At 35.6% G+C, this 23431-nt stretch overlaps 2 protein-coding genes across 5 annotated transcripts in view; both read left to right on the plus strand.

Moving 5' to 3' along the window:
• The window catches only part of lpp (LIM domain containing preferred translocation partner in lipoma), a 248798-nt gene that overhangs the window by 18942 nt on the left and 206425 nt on the right, over positions 1-23431 (plus strand). For all 4 annotated transcript variants that reach the window (XM_051112291.1, XM_051112292.1, XM_051112294.1 and 1 more), the window contains exon 2: positions 19448-19494. The gene's annotated coding sequence lies outside the window, so the exon portion shown is untranslated. The remainder of the gene's footprint in view (positions 1-19447; positions 19495-23431) is intronic.
• LOC127166715 (sericin-1-like) lies at positions 3049-3798 on the plus strand. Its single transcript, XM_051112202.1, has 2 exons — positions 3049-3331; positions 3605-3798. Exons 1-2 carry the CDS (start codon positions 3049-3051, stop codon positions 3796-3798), a joined length of 477 nt encoding a protein of 158 aa, XP_050968159.1.

Raw genomic sequence — 23431 nt, forward strand, 5'->3', positions numbered from 1 at the left:
CCCCAGAGGAGAGGTCGATGTTGGCCTGTTAAACGATAGCTTGCTGAGAGCTGCAGCTAGGGCGGCAGATATTTGTTTCTGCACCAGCACTGTGCCAGCCATTCCTGTGCCTCATTGGCTTTAGGATGGATCAGCAAATACGGGCCCATTTCTGGAAAACCATTTTCAGCTTAAATCACAAATATGGAGCTTTTTAGACTGGCAAATTCTTTGCTTTAGATGTAGCTGTGGAAACAAATTTGAACCAGTGCATCCAATGGCTTTTCAAAAGCTGAAATTGATAACAGCCCTAAACTATCTATCTAGCTATCTATCTATCCTCACTATTCAGTCATGCACATTCTGTGATGCAGTTCTGACATAAGATATGCTCCAGTGGCCTGTTTATTTTCATCCGCTCAGTTGTTTACTGCTTTCAGGGTCATCAAATGTTGTTTTAAATTTCTTTTTTTTTTTTGTGTGTGTGTGTGTGTGTGTGTGTGTGTGTGCTTTATATTTTTAGCAAATGTATTTTCAGGTCATATTAAAAAATGTAATATAGAGTAGAAAGAGTCATAGATTAAGTGTCTGCTGTCACTCTCCAATTGCAAAGTTAAAAGTTAACATTGTGTTCCCAGAAGTCTCTAATCTTCGGATTGATTTAAAAGCCTCTTAAAGTGCAATGCTAATAGAAAGTGTTATTATTACAAAGTACAATGCAAAAAAGACTGGAGCCAGAGAGAAATTAGAAAGAGCTATAATGAGTTATTAAATAGAGGAGCAAAGTGTTCTGAGGTCTATAGAGAATAAAAATGACCCTTTTGAGTCGCCATTGCTGGCATTTTAAACTAATTCTCTGTCCATTATTGGCTTGCCATTGAACTTGGTAGGGGTCTGTCTTGAGCGTAGCGAAGGAAAACGTGGAAAATGGTGTATTGTCTTCTAAAATGAAAAAAGAATCCATTTGCGAGAGTCATGCTAAGTTAAAATCCTTTCATTGCAGGACAATGTTCTCACCTCACAAATGGAAAGCCATAATCAATGCTCTGTTAAAGGCTGTTTTTAAATTCTCCATAATGGGCAACATAATCACAAGGAGCGTAAACAAAATCTATTAGTCATTATTAATTAATTAGGACCTATTGACTGCACTGAATCATTCGTTCTGTGCTGTAACTTGTGCGTAATGCGTCTCCCCTCTGCTTCTTGAATCAGTCTCTTTCTTCTCACACAATAAAACGAACTAATTTAGTAAGTAGACATGTAATAAGTTGAATAATGTGCGTTCACCTAGTCAGTGTCCTAAAATAAACCCCCTTGGCACGATACAAGAGCGGGCCTGATCATGCTGTCGTGGCTTGTTTTGCATAATGATCGCCTGACTGTACATGATTTCTTATGTTTCCGTCCTGTTTTTGTTTGCGTCCCCAACCATTTAGAGATGGTGGTGCGCTTTTAAATAATCCAGTGAATTTTTCCATCTTTTATTTAATGATGGATACAAAGCAAACATTTGTATTGTTGCATAATATTTGCTGGCCTTTTGAATTGTAGGGATGAACACCTGCTGTGCTCTCTCACCACAAGAGGATGCAAATTATGGTAGTTTGTGTTTAGCGCTGTCTCTTATGGGGAAGAGAATGCCGCTTGGCTTTCTGGCTGGAGCAGGCAGGCCCTCTCTCTGACCACAGTTGCCTTTGCACAGTGAACGTGTTCCCCTGCTCACGTGGCTCACAGCCGGGATTAATTGCCACCGAGCCCTCTGTGATCCAGGAATGCAATTACCTACTGACCCAAATCATCTACTTGGCAGGAAGTCCTTATCCCTCACACCGTGCTGCCAGCACCTGCCAGTAGACACTTCTCTTTCCCCTGTCTCTTTTTATTTTTTCTCTGCTTGCGTCACGCAGCTGATGTTTGGCAAGTGATGCTCTCATCAAAAGCAGCTGTTATTTTTCAAAGCAAATATGAGTGTTCTTGGAATATGTGAATGTTATGGAGTTGTACTGGAGCAGCAAGCCACGGGACCCCATGTGTTAGAGTGATTTTTACCACAGGATTTTTCTATGGTAAATCACTGTAAAGCAGTGAAGTGACTTGCCAATTCCAGTGTATGACAAACCAGGTGTGTGTGTATATACAGTTGAAGTCAAAAGTTTACACACACCTTGCAGAATCTGCAAAATAAGAGGGATCATACAAAATGCATGTTATTGTTTATATAGTACTGCCCTGAATAAGATATTTCACATAAAATATGTTTACATATAGCCCACAAGAGAAAAAAATAGTTGAATTTATAAAAATGACACAGTTCAAAAGTTTTCATACCCTTGATTCTTAATACTCTGTTGTTACCTGAATGATCCACAGCTGTGTTTTTTTTGTTTAGTGATAGTTGTTCATGAGTCCCTTGTTTGTCCTGAACAGTTAAACTGCTTGCTGTTCTTCAGAAAAGTCCTTTAGGTCCCACAATTTCTTTGGTTTTCCAGCATGTTGTGTGAATTTGAGCCCTTTCCAACAATGACTGTATGATTTTAAGATCCATCTTTTCACACTGAGGACAACTGAGGAACTCATATGCAACTATTACAGAAGGTTCATATGCTCACTGATGCTTCAGAAGGAAAAACCATACATTAAGAGCTGAGGGGTGAAAACTTTTGAACAGAATGGAGATGTGTACATTTTTCTTATTTTGCCTAAATATCATATTTTTTTCATTTAGTACTGCCCTTCAGAGGCTACAGAAGATTACATGTTTACCGAAATACAAAATTAACGCATTGTGTTTCCTTTTGGAGCATCAGTGAGCATTGAAATCTCCTGTAATAGTTGCATTTGAGTCCCTCAGTTGTCTTCAGTGTGAAAAGATGGATCTCAAAATCATAGTGTCATTGTTGGAAAGGGTTCAAATACACAAAAATGCTGGAAAACCAAAGAATTTGTGGGACCTGAAGAGCTCTTCTAAAGAGCACCAGGCAGTTTAACTGCAACTGAACAAATTGAAAACTAGGACAAAACTAAACAACCCTGACGGAACTCCCCACCTCCGTAAGGCGTGACCTTATGGCAAAAGGAGTCCAACCGGAGAGGGAAGAAGGGTGGGCGCCTTGGTGTAGTCGTAGGTCACTGAAAGGTGACCATGGCAATGCCAACAGGCTAGGGATCCTCCAGGGCGGCACCAGCAATACAGGGAGGAAGGGAGGTACCAGCAGTGCAGGAAGCCAGGGAGGAGTCGGTAGCTCAGGTAGCCAGGGAGGTGCTGGCAGTGTAAGAAGCCAGGGAAGAACTGGTAGCTCAGCTAGCCAGGGAGTCACTGTCAGTGCAGTGAGCCAGGGTGGTGCCGGTGGTACAGGAGGCCAGGGAGGGTGCCAGTAGTACCGGAGGCCAGGGAGATGCCGATAGTACAGGTGGCCAGGCCTGTGCTGGTGGCAGCGCGCTACCAGTATCTATAGATAAAGCCTCCATGACCTTGACTAGAGGACACTGGAGTTCAGAGTGACCTCCGTGGCTGAGTGGGCTCTGGATTTTCACTCCGTGGAGCAGGTTTAGGAAATTCTCTCTCTGGAGCAGGCTCTGGACATTCTTTCCATGAAGCAGGATCTGAAAATTCTCTCTGTAGCGGGCTTGCGAAATTCTCTCAGTGGAGAAGGCTCTGAGATTTCACTCTATGGAGTGGGCTCAGGAGCGGAGTCTGGAGCAGACTTTGGTGTGGAGGTCCTGATGGAGAAGTTGGACACAGGCTCAGGGTTTGCTGGGGTGCCCAGAAGTTTTTGGGATGGGACTGGACAACAACAGGGAATGTCCAGTAATTAAATCTGAAGCATTCAGTCAGAGGACATAATTGAAATATTTAACCAATGAAGAGCTGCATCCACCAGGAGATACTGATACAACTTGTCATCCAGTCCCTCCCAAAAACAAGCCTTGCCCTTGAGGATATGATCACTCCAGCTAACCTGATGCTAACACTGCAAGAACTCCTCCACATATTGCTACTCTAGAGGCCTACCACTCTTTTGGAGAGTGTATATGTATATATATATATAGAGAGAGAGAGAGAGCGTCTCGGCTATGGAGGCTGTTCACAGCCGCAGCTTCTGGGCAGGTGGATACAAATCAGCTTTGCGCCTCTGCTGTAATGCTATGACTTATCATGATTGTAGATTAAACCATTTTTAAAAAAATGTTCATATAAAATTTTAAATATTAACAAACAAGGAAAACAAAGTAAACAATAAAATAAAATGGTATAGTTTTATTTTATTATTAAGTTAAAGTATTATTTGGTCTTATTTATTTATACATTTTTATTTGGTATATTACCATATATAATTGGTATATAACCATATTTAAATGCAAAATATTATTATATTTTGCCCCCAAACACTGATCTTACCACTTAGCATAACCGGGTAAAAAAAAAGGTAACTTCTCACCACTGATGTTAATAATTTTGTAATATAAATAATCCATAATAATAAATACATATTTACAGTTGAGGTCAAAAGTTTATGTACACTTTTCAGAATCTGCAAAATGTGAATTATTTTACCAAAATAAGGGATCATACAAAATGCATGTTATTTTTTATTTAGTAATACTCATATGCAAGTATTACAGAAGGTTCAAACACTCACTGATGCTCCAGAAGGAAAAACAATGCATTAAGAGCCAGGGGTGTAAACTTTTGAACATAATGAAAATGTATGTATATTTTTTTATTTAGCATAAATATCTTTTTTTTTTTTTCATTTAGTACTGCCCTTCAGAAGCTACAGAAGATATTTGCATGTTTCCTAGAAGACAAAATTAGGTCAATTTACTCTGATCTTCAAATTCAAAAAGTTGAAAAAAAAAAAAAAAAAGTCAAATGAAATATTGTGTTTGTATGATTTAAAAGGGTAAAGCTGACTTTTCAGCAGCCATTACTTCAGTCTTCAGTGTCACACAATCCTGCAAAAATCATTTTAGTATGCTGATTTGCTGCTCAACTTGAGAGTAGAAATTAAGTCCAGGGAAGTAATGATACTTGAATAAATACTGGCAACATAAATCAATAAACATTCAGAAATTTTTGGCTACACTGTCCTAAGTAAGGATTACCATATGATTCTGGGCTTCCCCTGTAGTCTCAGAGGAACATGATTCACAAGTGTGGTGTTTGTTCTCTGAGCTTCAGAATCGAGTTTGTTCTGTCTCATAGCCTTATGATCCATGCTTAGACTGATCAGAACATTTTGTCTTGAAACTATTTGGCACTATTTTGTAGTTGCAGGGTTTGAGTTAGTGAAAATTGGCAGTTGTTATTGTTTTGTTTATCCAACGGGGGTTTTGAATGTACATGCATGTCGTAATCGTAAGTGTTTTACTTTCGTGGACCTTTCTGTGACTGCGTCAGTGGTCCTCATCTATAACCTTTGTAATGATTTTATATGGGAGAGTGAGAGTGGGAGTTTTCATTCAATAGATGTTCTCAAGCCGTTTCTTTTATGCTGTTGTGAAACAGAATAAAAGAGCTTTGGCTAGAATCCTAGTTGTATCATCAGCGACAGCAAACAACAATCCTTCAGTTCTTTTAATGTTAATGAATGAACCAAAGGAAGAAATGTCTACTGTATGTGCCTTACTCTCATCTTATAGAGATCAAAGCCTGGGAAATTACTAATGAACAAAAGCCATTCACTCTTGTTCAGTCACTGCTGTTTTCAAATCATTATAATGCATTACGAGCTGGACTGTAAATTAGAGCTTATTTAGTCTAATGGAGATTAATTTAGCTGAATACTATTTATTATTATTTTTTTTAAATTCAGAGAATCGCTATTGTGTCTAATTAATGGAAATGTTACATTCCAAATATTATTTATTTATTAATTAGAATATTTAAATAAAAATAATAAATACATTACAGTATGATTTCAAGGAATACCACAATATTGTACTGAATCTTTACTTTCACTTAAAGACATATTTTACCCCAAAATGGACTCAAACTCGTATCATTTCAAACCTATTTGTATGAAAGCCGTTTTCGGCACTGAATAAAAAATAAAAAAAGGTAACTGTGATTTTTTTTTTTTTTTTTTTTTTAATCTCACAATTCTGACTTTTTTTTCTCATAATTGTGAGATATTAACTCACAATTGCAAATTCTAACATCAGAATTGTGTGATATAAACTTGCAAGTCAGAATTGTGAATTTATATCATGCAATTCTACAAAAAAAAAAGGCAAAATTATGAGTTTTTATCTCACAATTCTGACTTCTTTTCCTCAGAATTGAGATTATTAACCTGAAATTGCAAATTATAACGTCAGAAATGCGTGATGAAAAAAACATGCAATTGCGAGTTATAAAGTCAGATACAAACTTGCATTCGCAAGAATTTTTATCTCGCAATTCTGACTATTTTCCACACTTGTGAGTTTGTCACGGAATTCTGAAAAAAATGTCAGAATTGCGAATTTATATCATGCAATTCTAAGAAAAAAAGTCAGAATTAAGAGTTTTTATCTTGCAATTCTGAATATTTCTCACAATTGCAAGTTTAATAATGGAATTCTGTGAAAAAAAAAAATTGTGAATTTATATCATGAAATAAAAAAGTTTTTATCACACAATTCAGAGAAAAAGAGTCCAAAATATGTGATATAAACTTGCAATTGTAAGTTATAAAGACAGTATTGCATTATATAAACTAGAAAAAACAACTTATAATTGCGAGACAAACTCACAATTCTGAATTTTTCTGACACATTTGCAAGAAACAAACTAAGTTTATATCACGCAATTCTGATAAAAAAGTCAGAACTGTGAGTTTATGTCATGTAATTCAAAGAAAAAAGTCAGAATTGCAAGTTCGTATTATGTTTGTATTTTTTACTTTTTTTAATATATTCAGTGGCAGAAACGGGTTTTTATACAATTGACTTTCTTTTTTCCGAGAAAGAAAAGTTTAATAGAACGTTCACGCTGCTCTTTTCAATACAATGAATGTAAATGGAGACTAAAGACTAAAGCATGATGAAACATATACACTATATTTAAAGTCTTCTAAAACCATACAATAACTTTGTAAAATTTAATTGAAATTTAAGAAATATAAATTTAAGTCTAACACGTTTTCATGCACCATAGTTAAATCTATTCAAGCGCAAATGACGGGTATGACACAAGGGAATAGAAGTGTACATTTACCATAACTCTATTCATCGTCCAAAACTCTCAAATGACTTCAGAAGATTAAACAAAAAAAAATCCACATTTGCATTGGGACTCTTTTTATGTTTTTTACAGCCCCTGGTTACTGTCATTATATGTTAATTTTTGGGTGAACTGTCCCTTTAATGTATTATGTTGAAGTTGCATCATCTGTGTTTAAAAACCTCACGGACTTTTTGCTTTGTTTGCATGTTCATGTAATCTGTTTGTAATTTCTGTGCTTGGTCATACTGAGGCAAATGAGTCAGTAATGCAGCACCCCAGAGAAGTGCGGTGAAAGTAAGATTCCCACTGTAGCCCCAGTCACCAAGCGTGGGCAGAAATAGAAGACTGTATTACCGGCTATATTAGGGGCCATGGCTGTTCTGTGCCATTATAAGCCTAAACCCTGACAAACAGGATTAAGCACACCAAAAATACAAATTCTCATGGATAGAGTTTTATATTTTCAAAGAACTCCTAACTGACACATCATTGGATAGATTGGGATGATCCGAGGTATTCCAGCGAGAGCTAAGAAGGATCATACTGAATCCAAAGAGCTCAGCAGTAAAAGCCTTTTTTCCTGGGGTGCTTGCCTGCTCTGTTCTAAATTTTTGGCTAGAAAGAGATGCGAGAGTGTGAGATTACAGCTGTCCTGCAGCTCCGCATGGATGTTGTTTGGGGCCAGGGCTTCCTAGATCACTGCCCTTGATGCTATACATAGAAATATCCAGCCTAGGCCTCAAAGCTGGTCAATTGCTCGTTATGGTTTAAGTTATATCATCGTTCTATTCAGGATATTGAAAAAAAAGAGAGGGAATGAAAACAAACAACAAAAGGTCAAACAAAGGGTTTAATGCATTGTCCTGTGGCATTAGTGTGCAAAAGGCTTAAAAAAGGGCTGAAAGCAGATGCCATTAAAAGGAGAGTTGTGTTGGGTGGGTTAGAGTGAAATTTATTTGTTCAGTATAGCAGCTAAAATGATAAAAGCCTGGTTTGTACTCCACACATGTGTGGTTGTTTTCCCTGTTGAAAAAAGTTGAAAAAAAAAAAAAAAAAAAAGATGACTCATGGTGGTGTTTTCTTTTTCTCACTCATTCTGTTTTAGAGTCTGAACTGTGGGTGCAAACATTTGCATGTCTCATGTACCGAAACAGTGGCAACCCTCACTCACAGTCATCTGGAAATGGGACTTTTGGGATTACTGGGTGAGCTGGAATGTTAGGGTTAAAAGATGTTAACATAACCAGCTTTAAATAATGCTGTCTTTACACTGTAAAGGCACCACACAAGCTGCTTCTCAACCAAAAGTTGCATTTATATGGACTGTTTAATGCTGCACAGAGGCACTATATTTTATGTAGTTAAAGAAGAACTGAACGCTGTGACAGAGTAGTGGTTGCATCTGTGTAGTCTATGCCAGTTTCCCAAATAGAGGGTTGCAAACCTTTGGAGGTCAGTTGTTGTAAGCTAATGTAAAGCAAATAATTAATAATCTGAATGTGAACTAATTTACAACTGTCTTTATTTATTTGAGTTAACTACTACTGCTCCTCCTCCTACTACTACTATTAATTAATAATGCTAATATTACTAATACTACTACTACCACTACTATTAATAGACATTAAAGAGGTCGTAAATGGTTTTTAACAGCAGCAATATGAGCTGTTTTCATATAAGATGAAATCTAATATTGCTGTTAAAATCGTCAAATGACAAATATAATTACAAAAAAACCCTAAAAAACAAAACAACAAAACAAAAACAAAGCAAAACAAAAAACAAAACACTAAAACAAAAACAAAGCGAAACAAAAAACAAAACAATAAACCGGAAACAAAACAATTTTTTTTAAAAAAAAATGGATTTATCAGTATTGCTTTGCTAATATAAAAAACCAAAACACAAACAAAACAAAAAAACAGTCCAAAACAAAAACAAAACAAAACAACAACAAAACAAACAACAACAAAAACAATAAACCAAAAACAAAACTAAAAAAGAAAAAAAGGATTTATCAGTATTGCTTTGCTAATATAAAAAACCCAAAACAAAACAAAAAAAAACAGTCCAAAACAACAACAACAACAAAACAAAACAATAGGCCAAAAACAAAACTAAAAAAGAAAAAAAGGATTCATTGGTATTGCTTTGCTGATATTAAAACAAAAAAAAAAAGAAAACGAAGTGAAACAAAACAAAAAAAAACAACAAACAAAAAAACAAAGCAAAACAAAACAAACCAATAAACCAAAAACAAAACAAAAAATTAGGATTTATCAGTATTGCTTTGATAATATTAAAAAAAACACAAAAAACAGCCCAAAACACAGCAACAACAACAACAAAAAAGGATTTATCAGTATTGCTTTGCTAATATAAAAAAAACCCCAAAACATAACAAAAAACAGTCCAAAACAACAACAACAACAACAAAATATAACAATAAACCAAAAACAAAACTAAAAAAGAAAAAAAAATGATTCATTGGTATTGCTTTGCTGATATTAAAACAAAAACTAAACCAAAACAACAACAACAAAACAAAGTGAAACAAAAAACAAAACAAAACAATAAACCCAAAACAAAACAATAAACCAAAAAAGAAAAAAAAAAAAATCTGTATTGCTTTGAAAAAAAAACAAAAAACAAAAACAGTCCAAAACAAAACATAAAAACAAAACAAAAAATTAAGATTTATCAGTATTGCTTTGCTAATATTAAAAAACAAACAAAAACAAAAAACAGTCCAAAACAAAACACAAAACAAAAACAAAGCAAAAAAGCAAAAAACAAAAACGAAAACAAAACATAAAAATGAAACAAACAAACAAAAAACCCCAAAACATAAAAACAAAACAAAAACAAAAAACAAACAAACAACAACAAAAAAAACAGATATATCAGTATTACTTCACTAATATTCCAGATTTATATAGTCAAAAATTACCACCCATTTTTGATACTGTATAAAATTTTGCATAAATTTTGTTTTCTTGTAGTTTGTAAACGAAAGTGATTTAATTATTTTTTTATTACTTAGGCAAAGTTTTCTACAATTTTAATAAAATTAAGTAAACCAAACAATATTGACCCATCAATATTAACCAGAATTCAAACATTTTGCTGCATTCATAATCCATTTACTCCATGTTAAATTAGTAAAATCATGTGTAAAGCCTGGGGTTTCATATTTCTAATCTCTTCATTGCTCTTGCGCTGCTGTTGGGGTGCTGATGATGAACGCTAGTCATCAGACTGAAGCCGTGAGGGCTGTTGTCATATTAGGTGATGCAGTGCACGATTCAGCTTCATCAAGCTATTAAAATGAGTTGTATTGGCATACAGATAAAGTATGTTTCACAGCTGTAATGAAGTATCCTCTGGTTTGTTTGTTTTTTTTAGTGCTCCTTCAGAAATCACTCTAGTACGCTGATTTGGTGCTCAAGAAAATGTGAAAATGGTTGTGCTGCTTAATATTTTTGGTGAAATTGTTATTTTTTTTAAGGATTATTTAATGAATAGAAAGTTCAAAATGATTGCGTTTAATTGAAATAGAAATAATTATAAATGCCTTGCTGTCACTATTTGATTTAATGCATCCTTGTTGAAGAAAAATAGAAAATTCTTAAAAAAAAACAAAACATACTGACCCTAAACTTTTGAATCGTGGTGTGCAGATAGCAGTATAAATTAAAGTAACATTTAATCATGCAGTTAGATGTGTCAGTGACTTCAAATTTTGTAATGTCCTATTTTAATTTAGCGTTTTTTTTATGCTTTATTATTTTTCAGAGTCTTATATAGCCACTTAAGAGGGATGGTACTTTTTTTTTGTTAAATACTGAGTTGAAACAGAAGGTGGAAAGACACTGTAGGTGGGCTGGATTTTCAAATCCTAGTGCAGTCGGTCCAAATAAGGAAGGAAAGTTTCTGGTAGCTGAAAATTGTAGCTAAAATTCCTTGCATTGTGGGCATTCCTGCATGCTTTTAAACTAGGTTTGAGAGCGTGGGCTTACTGAACGTCCTGAACATGCAAGCCAAAAAAATAACCTCAAAAATGAGAGGTATGAATTTGTCCAGCTGTTTTAGCGTTTTATGAAAGTCCTTGTTGTGATCCACAATCCTACTTACCAGAGGGCAGTCCATCATGTTAATGGCTGAGGCTGATAGGATGTTTTATTGGATGGTGTGGAGTGAATTTGCATCGTGTCAGAGTGTCCCATGAGGATGACAGATGCTGATTTGATAAATTGCATTATACACACCAGTCGCTTTCCGAGATCAATGGCGGACTACATAGAAAGTCCTGCCCCATGGTATAGCGCTGTGGGGTGCAGTTAGTCCCCAATCTGTGCAAAACACAACACACACACACCCACCTACCAGAACAGACTCTGGGATAGATCTCAGCCAAGCTATTCCTTAGGGTGTTCGCATCTGTGTGGTTATTGTTAAGGCAGAGCTAAAGCAGCCTACTTTGGAGAATATAATACAAAACAAGTGTAACTCCCTGTAGGCAGTAAGCTCGTTCTTCTGACAGAGAGTAAAATCAGGACTGCCTCGTACTGCGCTTCTAATAAGCGAAATTTTAATGATTTAGCCACGTTAAGTGCATCAGCGCTAAACCAATAGTCTAAATAAAAGCATGCGTCTCCTGAAGGCCTTTGACTTCAAAGGAAATATCCTTAAATGTTCGTGTGAATGATTTAAGCCTATGGCAAGACGAGAGACCGGCCAAGTCAATGGCACATCAATCATTCACAACTTAACATACGCCTGTCTAACGAGTTTGGCAATGCAGAATATTCCCTGGAAACAATGAAATGGCCGGAAAGTAGAGAGAAAAGAATGGGAAGACGTAGAAAATACACAAAAACATGTAGGCAAGATTATGGGGAATGCGACTGAGAATTACAAAGGAGATAATGAGAGAAAAAACACAGAATGAGAACTTGGAAGAAGTAAAGTGAGCCGACGGTAAGCGCTGGAATAATTTAGGGCTCCTCATACGAAATGCAAGTCAGTGTTTTGGGTCGTTTCTCGCCTCGCTTTATCTCACATTTGGCCGCTTGCATTATTTCCTCGTGCTTTGGATTCAGAATGGCCTGTTTTCATGGTCATTTTCTTACTTAACAGCATAAAGCCAACGTTAAACGGGTCAATGACAAATACGAATGTCTACAATAAAGAGCGGGAAAAATGTAGTGTAAAAAATATAACATATTCTTCTTACGCTTTGAATAAATGTGAGTGTACACATATTTGTTATTTTGTCAAGGTAAAACTTTTTTTAATATAAATATCAAGAATTATTCATAAATGTAAAAATAAGTAAATAAATACAAATGGAGAGTAACAATGCATTGCCTTTCTTTGTCATAAAATGTTTTCTGGCATTTTAAGAGACTTACTGACCTTGATGAACAGCCCTCTCTATGATATTATGTCTTGTAAGTTTTGATTGCATATTTCTGCATGTTTGTGGGTCACTATTTTTCTGAGAAATAATAATAAAAGATTATCGTACTAAAGGTTTTCTTTTCAAGAATATCATTCTTATTTCTTAATTATGGTAACAATAGTTTACAGTTATAACAATTAATAATAATTAAAATAAAATATATAGAAAATTTACAGTAATGTTTTTAATGTATTTTGGAAGAAACGTATAGATCGGGACAAAAATGTGCATCATGTCACTGACCCAGATACATGGGTATATATATATATATAAATATATATAAATATAAATAAATAAATATATATATATATATATATATGAAGGCAAAGTCCTCACTTTTTATTATTATTATTATTATTTTTTTTTTATTAAATGTAAATTCATGTCCCAGTCACATTTTCTTGGTTAAATAAACATTATTTACACTACCAGAATACAAATCCATATTGTATTTTTACAGTAACACAGTTATTAATAGGCTATTCTATTTATTAAAACCAAGTCTAAATCTCATCAGTTTAGTGTTTTTAGGCATCCAAAATATTACCTCAAGGCAGTAACAATTTAAACAATTTATTTTATTTGAACAGTTATATATTTTATTTATGAACTGATGTTCAGCTGTTTTTTTCATAATAAACTTATTTTCGGATCATCAGTCATCAGAGCTCAGTAAACACTGATCACAGATGCAGAGATGTAGCTTTAATTTCAACAAGCTGATTGCGCACTACAAACCCCCCACAGATCATGTTTTCAGGCCATCTGAAATTTGATTTTGACTTTTTTTGAAATTTGATTTTGAGAATTGATCTTGACAAAGTGATGATATATCAGTGTGTGAGTTGTTTACTTATTTTTTTATTGGTCTTCCCATTATCACTATTTTATTGTTCATTCAGACTAGCTATGTTTCCAAAAGCATTGACTAGAGCAGTGGTTCTCAACTCCAGTCCTCGGGGCCCATTGCTGTGCACATTTTGTATGTCTCCCTCATTTAACGCACCTGATTCAGATCATCAGCTCATTAGGAGAAAGATCCATTAACTGAGTGTGTCAGATTTAGAAACATACGAAATGTGCAGAGCAGTGGGACCCGAGGACTGGAGTTGAGAACCACTGGACTAGAGTGGCCGTGATCAGCTCTGGTGGCTGCGTTGGAGGTGCAATGCGCCACAGACATCTGCAGTGTAAATTGTCTAAGCGTTAATGGAAAGGAAAGCCTGTTATACTTCATGACGGCCATGTATGAAGGGATTTTTGGAGGTTATAGTACATTGAAGAATGATCTTTTGACTTTTTAAATATGCCATGTGACCTGCAAATTAGTAAAAAAAACATTTCCATTGCAGTTTTACGAAATATTCCTTTTCAAATTGCCTGAAAAACCAAAAGCGTAAAAACTTTTTTGTGATATATGGGCGTTTTTACTAAATTCACACGTTTCCATTGGGCGTAAATACAATTCGCAATTTCGATTTGCGCAATTTGAAAGGTTATGGAAACGCAGCTAGTGAAGTTATCCCGTCCCGTTGTGCAAAGTCACATGACTTATTTTAATGCTCATGTAAAAATTGATTCGGTAAATGTGTTTCCATCTTAGTTTGTGCGCATTTTTTTCTTATCAGATAAAAAGTTAATGCTACTCATTTAGAATGCGCATCTTGGCGTTTCCATCCAGTGTTTTTTAATGCGATATTCCAAAATGCACATAAAAATAGGTGGATGGAAACACAGATACTGATCCATGAACACAAGGGGTGGGAACCAATTATAGCTGATCATAACCAGTCACATATTGTGACTGAGGCATTGTCTTCTCTCACGTGACTTTCCGCTATTTCTCAATTACGATAAAAGAGCTGAAAGATGAGAGATCGAAAAACAAGCTAAGATGGCTTGCTTGCGATAGCATTTTTTATGTCACATTCGCTTTTGTTCATACTATTCGGTAGGTTTAAGTGTAGCGCAGATGATATGTTATTTTAAAACGTCACGAAGAGTTAGAGTTATAGCGCCACTCAACGGACATTTCAAGTCAGAACTGCGTTGACGCATATAAAACCAACGTCACATTAAATGTACCATATGTATGTTCATCTGTTCATACTCTTTTGGCGCCACTGATTGGACATTTCACACTGAATATGTCACAAAACGTACATGGCAGTACGCATTTCGCAAAGTTCCCAGAGGTACATTTTCATCATGAGACCAGGTTGGTACAAGTACTGCTCACTGCAGAGCCGAATGGCCTCCAGCTCCCCCTCTCTGGAGGTCCAGCTCCACCTCTGTGTGAACTAATGGGTGGAGTTAGGGTTAGGATAGGGTAAGGGGTAGGGTTAGGGTGTGGTTAGGTGTCTATCTCCACCCATTACCTCCAGCGAGGGGGAGCTGGAGCTCCAGCTCCTCCCATCTGGCTCTGCAGCGAGCACCCTCTCGGTTGGTAACTTTACCTACTGGTGTTGCTGTTGGACAGTTTTACTTTAGAAAAACAAGTGATTTATATGCTTTATATGTCATATTTTTTAGGTAGTATTTGCATTGTTACACTGCCTCCCTTGCCTGTAAAATCAAATGGTGTGTACTTTGTATAACAGAAAAAACTGCCTTCATTATTAACGAATAAAATTACATTAAAATACTTATGACATTTATAGTGTTCCAAACCTGCATGACGTACTTTCTTCAGAAAAAAAAAAAAATAATAAAATAAAAATTGTGTCTGGAGCTTGAAAGGTTACAAAAGTTTTACGGAATGTCATAAAAGTAGTCCATAGGTTTGTATCATGAACAGAGTGGAGTTTAATTACTATTATTGAATCATAATTTGAGTCACAAGTTGAGTCAGTGAGTTTGTTTGGATTTAAAAGATCTGGATGAAAATAAGGATTAAGCATTTTTATATTTTTGGCCTGTGACAATTCCAGATCCCATTCTCTTTCATTATACTGAAAATAAGGAGAGTGGCCAGGATATTCTTTAAACATTTACACTTTGTTTCATGGAGGAAAGAAAGTCATACAAGTTTGGAATGACATAAGGGTGAATAAACAATGACTGGTTTTCCCCAATACAATGAGTCACACATTTGCAAAGAGAGGCTTTTATAATGTTCTAAGAAGAAGAAGAATTATTTTGCCAATTACACATAAGAGAATCGTCACACAGAGGTGAATGCAACTGATTTTTCCTTAGTTATGGATTCACTTATGGCCACTGGCCATGAAGAATTTATGAGTCTATTTCATTTATTAGTGTAGTCATTCCAACGGCACAGAAACTTTGCCAGCTTTCAACTAGATTTCTTTGAGCCGTATTTCACTGCTTGTTGGCTGGAGACTCGAAAAATCACATGAAGCTTTTCTTCTGCGCTGCTTGAAAAATGGGGTTTCGAGGCAAAAGTGTCAAGGGCTGATTTTGTTTTTCTTGGTTTAATTGCAAAATCTGCCGTAGGAGCCAAAAAACATTTTCTTAATGAAACTTTTATTCAGGATCACGGTTGTTAACGTTAACTAAAACTAAACCAAAAAAATGCCATTACTTTAAAATAAAACAAACATTAACTGAAATAAAATAAAGTAAAATAAAATATAAAACCTTAAACTCATTTTATTTCAGATAGTTCCCAAAGCAACATTTTTAAAATTTCTTTTAGTTTGTTGAAGCCTACTAAATAACTGTACACTGAAAACTAAACCGTAATAAAAGTTATAAAAAAAAAGAACAAAAACAAAAAATTACAAAGCCTTAACTAAAATTAAAACGATAATATAAAAATATTAACAAAACCTTATTAGTATAATATTAAAATAACACTGTTCACGATTCATTGACATTTTGAGAAATCACTTTTAAATATTAGGCATAATATGCTTTATTTCACTCTTTGTAAAATATGTTTCTCAGTGGTTTATTGTACTGTTAGTTCCTGGATGGCCTTGAATTGGGCTTTTTGTTCTAACCTTATATGTAAATAAGAAAAGTTAAGAATTGTATGGCTGATGAGCATTTTGACTGTTGGCTTATCTGGCAGGATACAACTTATTCAATGATATGGATGGCTGAGTGAACACAATGAGTTTTTTTTGTCTTAGCACCCTCAATCAGAGCTTTGAAATTAATGCCTGTGGAGACAGCGCAGATAAAAACATGAAGAGAGTCAGTCAGAAGTGATACCAATCACATGTAGCGGCGCTGCTCCTACTTCTTTTTCCCGGCGGTCTTCCTCATGTCTTGGCAACGTGGGGAACTGGCAGTGTCAATTTATCAGAGAACAAAAGAGACACTATGTGGGTAGGGAGTGCGTCTGTAGGCCCTTGGAGAGGAAACAGACCCCCCACCTCCTACCTGCGCATTCAAACAGGATGCCGGATGCATCACGTTCCTCAAACAGAGAAGTGGAACCTCATAATTAGCATTTTGGAACTTTTACTTTTGTTTGTTTTTCTTGTCTTTTTTTCTATTTATGTTGTGCATGTGCATTCGATATTGTTTCAGGGCTCAATGTCCTAGAAAGTTTCAAGTACAGTTAAGGCTGGATGGCAGCATGTGATCCTGAATTCAGTTCACCTTCATAGCATATTATGCTTGAATTGTGTCAAAATGACCATTCTCATGTCCCCAGAATGTCTGTGATGTTTCAGCTCAAAATACCCCACAGATCATTTATTATACAGTCATGGCCAAAAATATCGGCACCCTTGCAATTCTGTCTGAAAATGCAACACTTCTCTCAGGAAAAAAAAACAGAGAAAAGTCAAACTTGATAAAATTTCACACATAACTCAAAAATGGACTGGACAAAATTATTGGCACCTTGTCAAAATTGTAAGAAATAATTGCTTTTCAAGCATGTGATGCTCCTGTAATTTGTATTTAGACACACCTGTGGCAAGTAACAGGTGTGGGCAATATAGTAATCACAACTTGCAACCAGTTAAAATGGGGGAAAAGATGACTCAACCTTTTTGTGGTGTGTCTCACTGAGCATGGAGAAAAGAAAGAAGTGTAAAGAGTTGTCTGTGGATTTGAGAAAAAAAAAAATGTGGGAAAACATGGACAATCTCAAGGCTACAAGTCCATCTCCAGAGATCTAAATGTTTCTGTGTCCACTGTGCACAATATCATCAAGAGGTTTACAGCCCACGGCACTGTAGCTAACCTCCCTGGATGTGGACGGAAGAGCAAAATTAATGAAAAATTACAACGAAGGATTTTTCGAATGGTGGATAAAGAACCCTGATTAACTTCCAAACAAATTCAAGCTGATCTGCAGACACAGGGTACAACAGTGTCAGCTCGCACTATCCGTCGCCATCTGAATGAAAAGGGGCGCTGTGGAGGACACCACTGCTGACACAAAGGCATAAAAAGCTAGACTTGAGTTTGCCAAAACTTATGTGACAACCACAATCCTTCTGGGAGAACGTACTGTGGACAGATGAGACAATAACAGAGCTTTTTGGTAAAGGACATCAAGGGACTGTTTACAGAAAAAGAAATGAGGCCTTCAAAGAAAAGAACACAGTCTCTACAGTCAAACATGGTGGAGGTTCAAAGATGTTTTGGGGTTGCTTTGTTGCTTCTGGTTCTGGATGCCTTGACTGTGTGAACGGTATCATGAAATCTTATGATTACTGAAGAATTCTGGGGCGCAACGTAGTGGTCAGTGTCAGAAAGCTGTGTCTCCAGCAGAGGTCATGGGTCGTCCAGCAGGACAATGACCCGAAACACACTTCAAAAAGCACTCAGAAATGGTTACAAACAAAGTGCTGGAGAGTTCTGAAATGGCCAGCAATTAGTCCAGATCTGAATCCCATACAACACCTGTGGAGAGATCTCAAAACAGCAGTTGGTATGAGGCATCTTTCAAATCTGAATGACCTGGAGCAGTTTGCAAAAGTAGTCCAAAATTCCAGTAGAGAGGTGTAAGAAACTCATTCATGGTTATAGGAAGCGATTGATTTCAGTTATTTTTTCCAAAGGGGGTGCTACCAAATATTAAGTTAAGGGTGCCAATAATTTTGGCTTCTGTGTGGAATTGTATCAGATTTGACTTTTCTTTTCAGTTTTTTTTGTTCCAATGCAAACAAATAAATAAATAAATAAATATGTGAGTACCAAAACATTTGCAACTGCAACAATTTTCTGAGAGAAGACAGGCAAGGGTGCCGATATTTTTGTGACTGTTTCTGAAAATGCCTACAGAATTACAAGGGTTTTCGTGCACGTCTCTTTAAATGCAAATGAGCTGTACTCCCCTTTTTCCAGAAAATGCCTATTCTTTCATGGCAAAAAACATCTGTTTGGTTTTGATTAAATGCTGAAAATGAGCTAGTCTCATGTCAAACTTAATTTTCTAGTCTTGTTACGCTTAAACTGTCAAAGTTTATGTTAAAAACACACAAGTTACAAAAACAGTTGGTTATGTCTGTGAAGGAAAACAGCTATGACATACAGTGTAATATACAGTAAATAAATCTGTTTGGTATGAGGCTGAGATTAACTGTTTTCGTCTATGCAACCAACGACAGAACAGTATGCTTTCCTCAAACTTTTTCCATGGCGTTAGAACTGGTACACCGTTGTAGCTTGCAAAAACAGAATGGCGGTGCAATGGGTGGAAATGTGCAGATTAAGGGGCGGTAATATTATAATAAGATCCCCTTACTATGTCACAGGGGGAGCAAATTTTAAACAGCTCTTTTTTTCTTTTTTCTTTTACTTACCAAAAGTTATCTCTTTGTCACCAAGATGTCCTCATACATCTTTCTGTTTTTATCTTTCAGGTCTGTGATCATCTGGTGATTTGTTTTTGTTCCTGAAAATAAATCAGGTAAATTTTAAAAACTTATTTTTTTGCTTCCCTGTCATCTTCATGAAATCTAACACTGCATTCTAACCTGTTTGTCAAATCCTGCATGACATGTCCGAGCAACAGCCAATCAAAACGACGTTGTTTTGAGAAACAGGATTTTAGACCAATAAGATTTTCCAGTGAGCGGGGCTAGCCATTGTTATTATATAGAATGGAAACCAAGTGTAAGAGTAAGCAATTTTAAACTGCAGTGTCTCCATCCATATGTTTTCTTTTTTCTTTCTGAGGTTTAAAAGTGGTATGAGCTGGGCTTGCCAGTTCATTCTGTTCTTTTATGTAACTTTTGGCTGCTTTACATTCCGTACACTTAAGAGCTGCCTCATCGCACTCCTGACGTAAAGACAGAGAGGGAGAGAGAGGGTAACTTACATAAGCTTGACCTGAGTGTCAGAGAGGCCAGTGGCAGGACACAATGTCATTTCTCTGATGTACGGCCTAGTTCCCATCTCACAGCCTTTCACTTCATGAAAGAGACTCACTTTTGCTCAATTAGCCTAGAAGATCAAAAAACAGCAAAACATCATGCATTTAGTTACATAATCACATACTTGCATAGTATGGCATAGGCTGACCTGAAGTTTCCAGGACAGGGTTCATCTGACACCCTGTGCAGCCTTCTTTAGATCTTGAGAGGCTGCATGACATTTGCTGTCCCATAATATTAATGTGAAGTGGAAATGTCCTTAATGCCAATATAACATTAAAAAATTGATTCGATTTTCTTCCTTAATGCATTTTTTTTTAATTGAATGCTCCGTATTCATTTTGCAAACCCTTTGCCTGACATCACAAATCTGTCTCAGTTTTTAGCCCATTCCGTCCTGTAGACAGGGTTGCAATAGCCACTCATCAACTCAAGTTAAATTGGAACATGAAGTACACACTTGTGGCTTAGTAAGTGCTTGCTAGTTTATAACAAACTCTGTATTTACATTATACGCTCTGTATTTACATGATACGACGGTTTCCATTCAGCTTTGTATTGTTACAATGCCAGTAGTATATGTAAATAAACATGTACTGTTTTTCCATGTTATCTGCACCTAGATATCCCTTTATTTTTGTCAGCTAAAGTCTGCCAGATGATGCAAAATGCATCATTTTGAGGCCATCCATCTGGCTTTAAACAGGTTCAGGGCTTTTTATCCACAGATTAAACTTTCACATTTTTGTATCTCTGCTTATGGACAGTTAACAGAGGGGTGGTGCCAGAATCAAAACTTACGCATTATGGGTGCTAAAGTTTTTGGCAAAAGGGAATGCCACAGCCCTTTTCAGTACAGGTTTTAAATCATTTTTGCATTAAATCATGTTTAGAAACTGTTTACATTTTTGCCATTAACAACATGGAGCAATGCACACAAGAGTTTTTAGATCGGGTTTGTGCTGAAGAGTTGAAAACGTCTTTTTTCCAGAAATGTTGTGTGTATGCAAACTGTGTAATATCCAAGGTACACATTTCTAGTAATTGTGCAGTTAATTCTCATATTGTATTTTCAGAAAGTTTTGGAATATTTGTTCTCTTCCGAAATTTGACACTTCCAAAACACAGTGATATAGAATTTAATAAGAAGGGTTATATTGGCCTATTAAGACTTTGCTAACATCTTTATTTTAAATTTATTTTTTTCTATTTTATTAAAAAGTTTTCAGAGATAGATCAATAACAGTTCCAATTTTAGCAATATTTAAAGTGTCATTTATGAGATTTGTTGTATTTTGAATCAAATTGTTCTTTGTAAAAGGCAAAAAGTTGATAATATTGATTTTAAAATTAAGGATTCATTAGTTTGAAGATACACTGAACCAAACACTATCGTAACATCTTAGCTGAAAATTCAGTATAGTTTATTTTTGACAAAACATCTCATGTTTCAGTCGTGACGGCACATTTTTGGCAGTGACAGTAATGTTTTGGTAGCGACCACATCATGTTACAGAATTTTAACCCACATACTAAAACATACTAAAGTACAAAAAAATTGCCTAACTGTACTAAAATTTTGTTTATTTTCCCCAAATAAAGGATTATGTGTTTCCTTTTGTCACTACCGAAACAATGATGACGTTTTGTTCGTGTCTGTTACGGCATTGACAGTTTTATGGGATAACACCCAAACAAACAAAGATGTCAATACCGAAACTTCACCAGATGTTTCTGTGTGACTGTTTTGGTAGTGACAATTTTAGATACTTTTGAGCCTATTAACAAAGATGCTAATCAGCACATGGTTAAGCTAGCACAGTTCTGAACAGTTGTACACATATAAATACTAAATGTTATGGAATAACTTTCAAAAAGTGTTTAATTATAGAAAAGTGGTGTTCGGTAGTGACATTCTTCATAGTTACACACAGATTTTTCATATTTTGAGCACATTTACCTCAAAATGATGGGGCCTATCTACTCCCTAAATGTAGGGGTGTAGTTAAAACCAGTCTTAGCCAATGGACTAAAACATACACTGTTTTGGTAGTGACATGAAAATATGGGACACTTTTAGTTACATAAAGTTTAAAGAAAAAAAAAATTATATATATATATATATATATATATATATATATATATATATTTTATTTTTTTTTTTTTTAACACTTTTTTTAAAAACCAACAATGGAATAAAATGCAAAAATTATTTCAATGTCATTTTCATAAGATGAAATTTAGGGGTTAGGGTTTGGGACAGCCACCTCCCAACTGACATTACCCACTAAATGATGATTTTATATATATATATATATATATATATATTAAGCTAACTATACTGCTGTTTTAAATATTATTACAGGCTTCAAAGGATCTTAGTAAACATATAAGATAATGAATTCTTAAATGCTTTTTTAAATATGTTTTTTGGTTGTGGGACAGCAGTTTGCTCTAATTCTGTAGAATGGCCCATAAAAGGAGTGAATTCTGTCAGGTAAAACATGCGCTTATTGATGCAGTTCAAACAATCTACTGTTTTATTCTGACCACTGGTCAGAGGCTTCTGTAATGGTTAGTTCACATGTAGAGCTGTGTTTCATTTAAGTCTAATAGTCCATACCACAAACATTTGGTAGTGTGTCACAAATTGTAACTAATGGACAACTAATGCAGCTGACCTCTGGTCCCATTATAGAAAAATGTTTTCTTCTAACAAGGTTACAGTGAGGCATTTACAATGCAAGTGAATGGGGCTGAGTTTTGGAAGTGGAAATGTGAAGCTTATAATTTTTATAAAAGCACACAAATTCTTTTATTAAAGCTTGTGTAGTATTTGAGCTGTAAAGCTGTTTAAACAATTTTACAGTTGTTGTAGGCGTTACGATGTCATGGTAACAGAACTGTAAAATTGAACATAATTACACAAAAGGTTAAAAAAATTCACTCTAAAAATGATGTGAACACACATATTGTTGACTATACTGTTGAAACAGTGAATATTTTAACAAAATGCTTTTTGCTTGTTTAAAAGAAAAGGAGGGATAAGTGGAAATTAATTTTTGCAGTCACAAATTTAGTTTGAAATATAACTTGAAATATTCCTACAGGCTGTCTTGCGTTAGAAATGCACATATGTGTGCTGTAGGTCTGCATGAAGACTCATGTCCATTATGATTCTATCATTGTAAGATAGATGTGTTTCATATGATGTTATAAAACATATGCTAGTTATTTCACAGTCGCAATGAGATCTCTGAGGGCAGGCGCCTCCATTACACTAAATGAATTTGTTTTTGCGTGTACTGATAGCACTAAACGCTTCTCACCTCTTAATTGATTTTCTCATTCATCTCCGGGGAATGTTGTTCACAGTCATGGATGCTTCTTAAGGAGCCATGTTTCAAACAGGCAGCAGTGCGGACAATCCACCCCCCTCTCCACCCGCAACTAAGACGTTGCCCTCAGAAC

Source organism: Labeo rohita, chromosome 6 (assembly GCF_022985175.1).
Source record: "Labeo rohita strain BAU-BD-2019 chromosome 6, IGBB_LRoh.1.0, whole genome shotgun sequence".
Classification (NCBI taxonomy): Eukaryota; Metazoa; Chordata; class Actinopteri; order Cypriniformes; family Cyprinidae; genus Labeo; species Labeo rohita.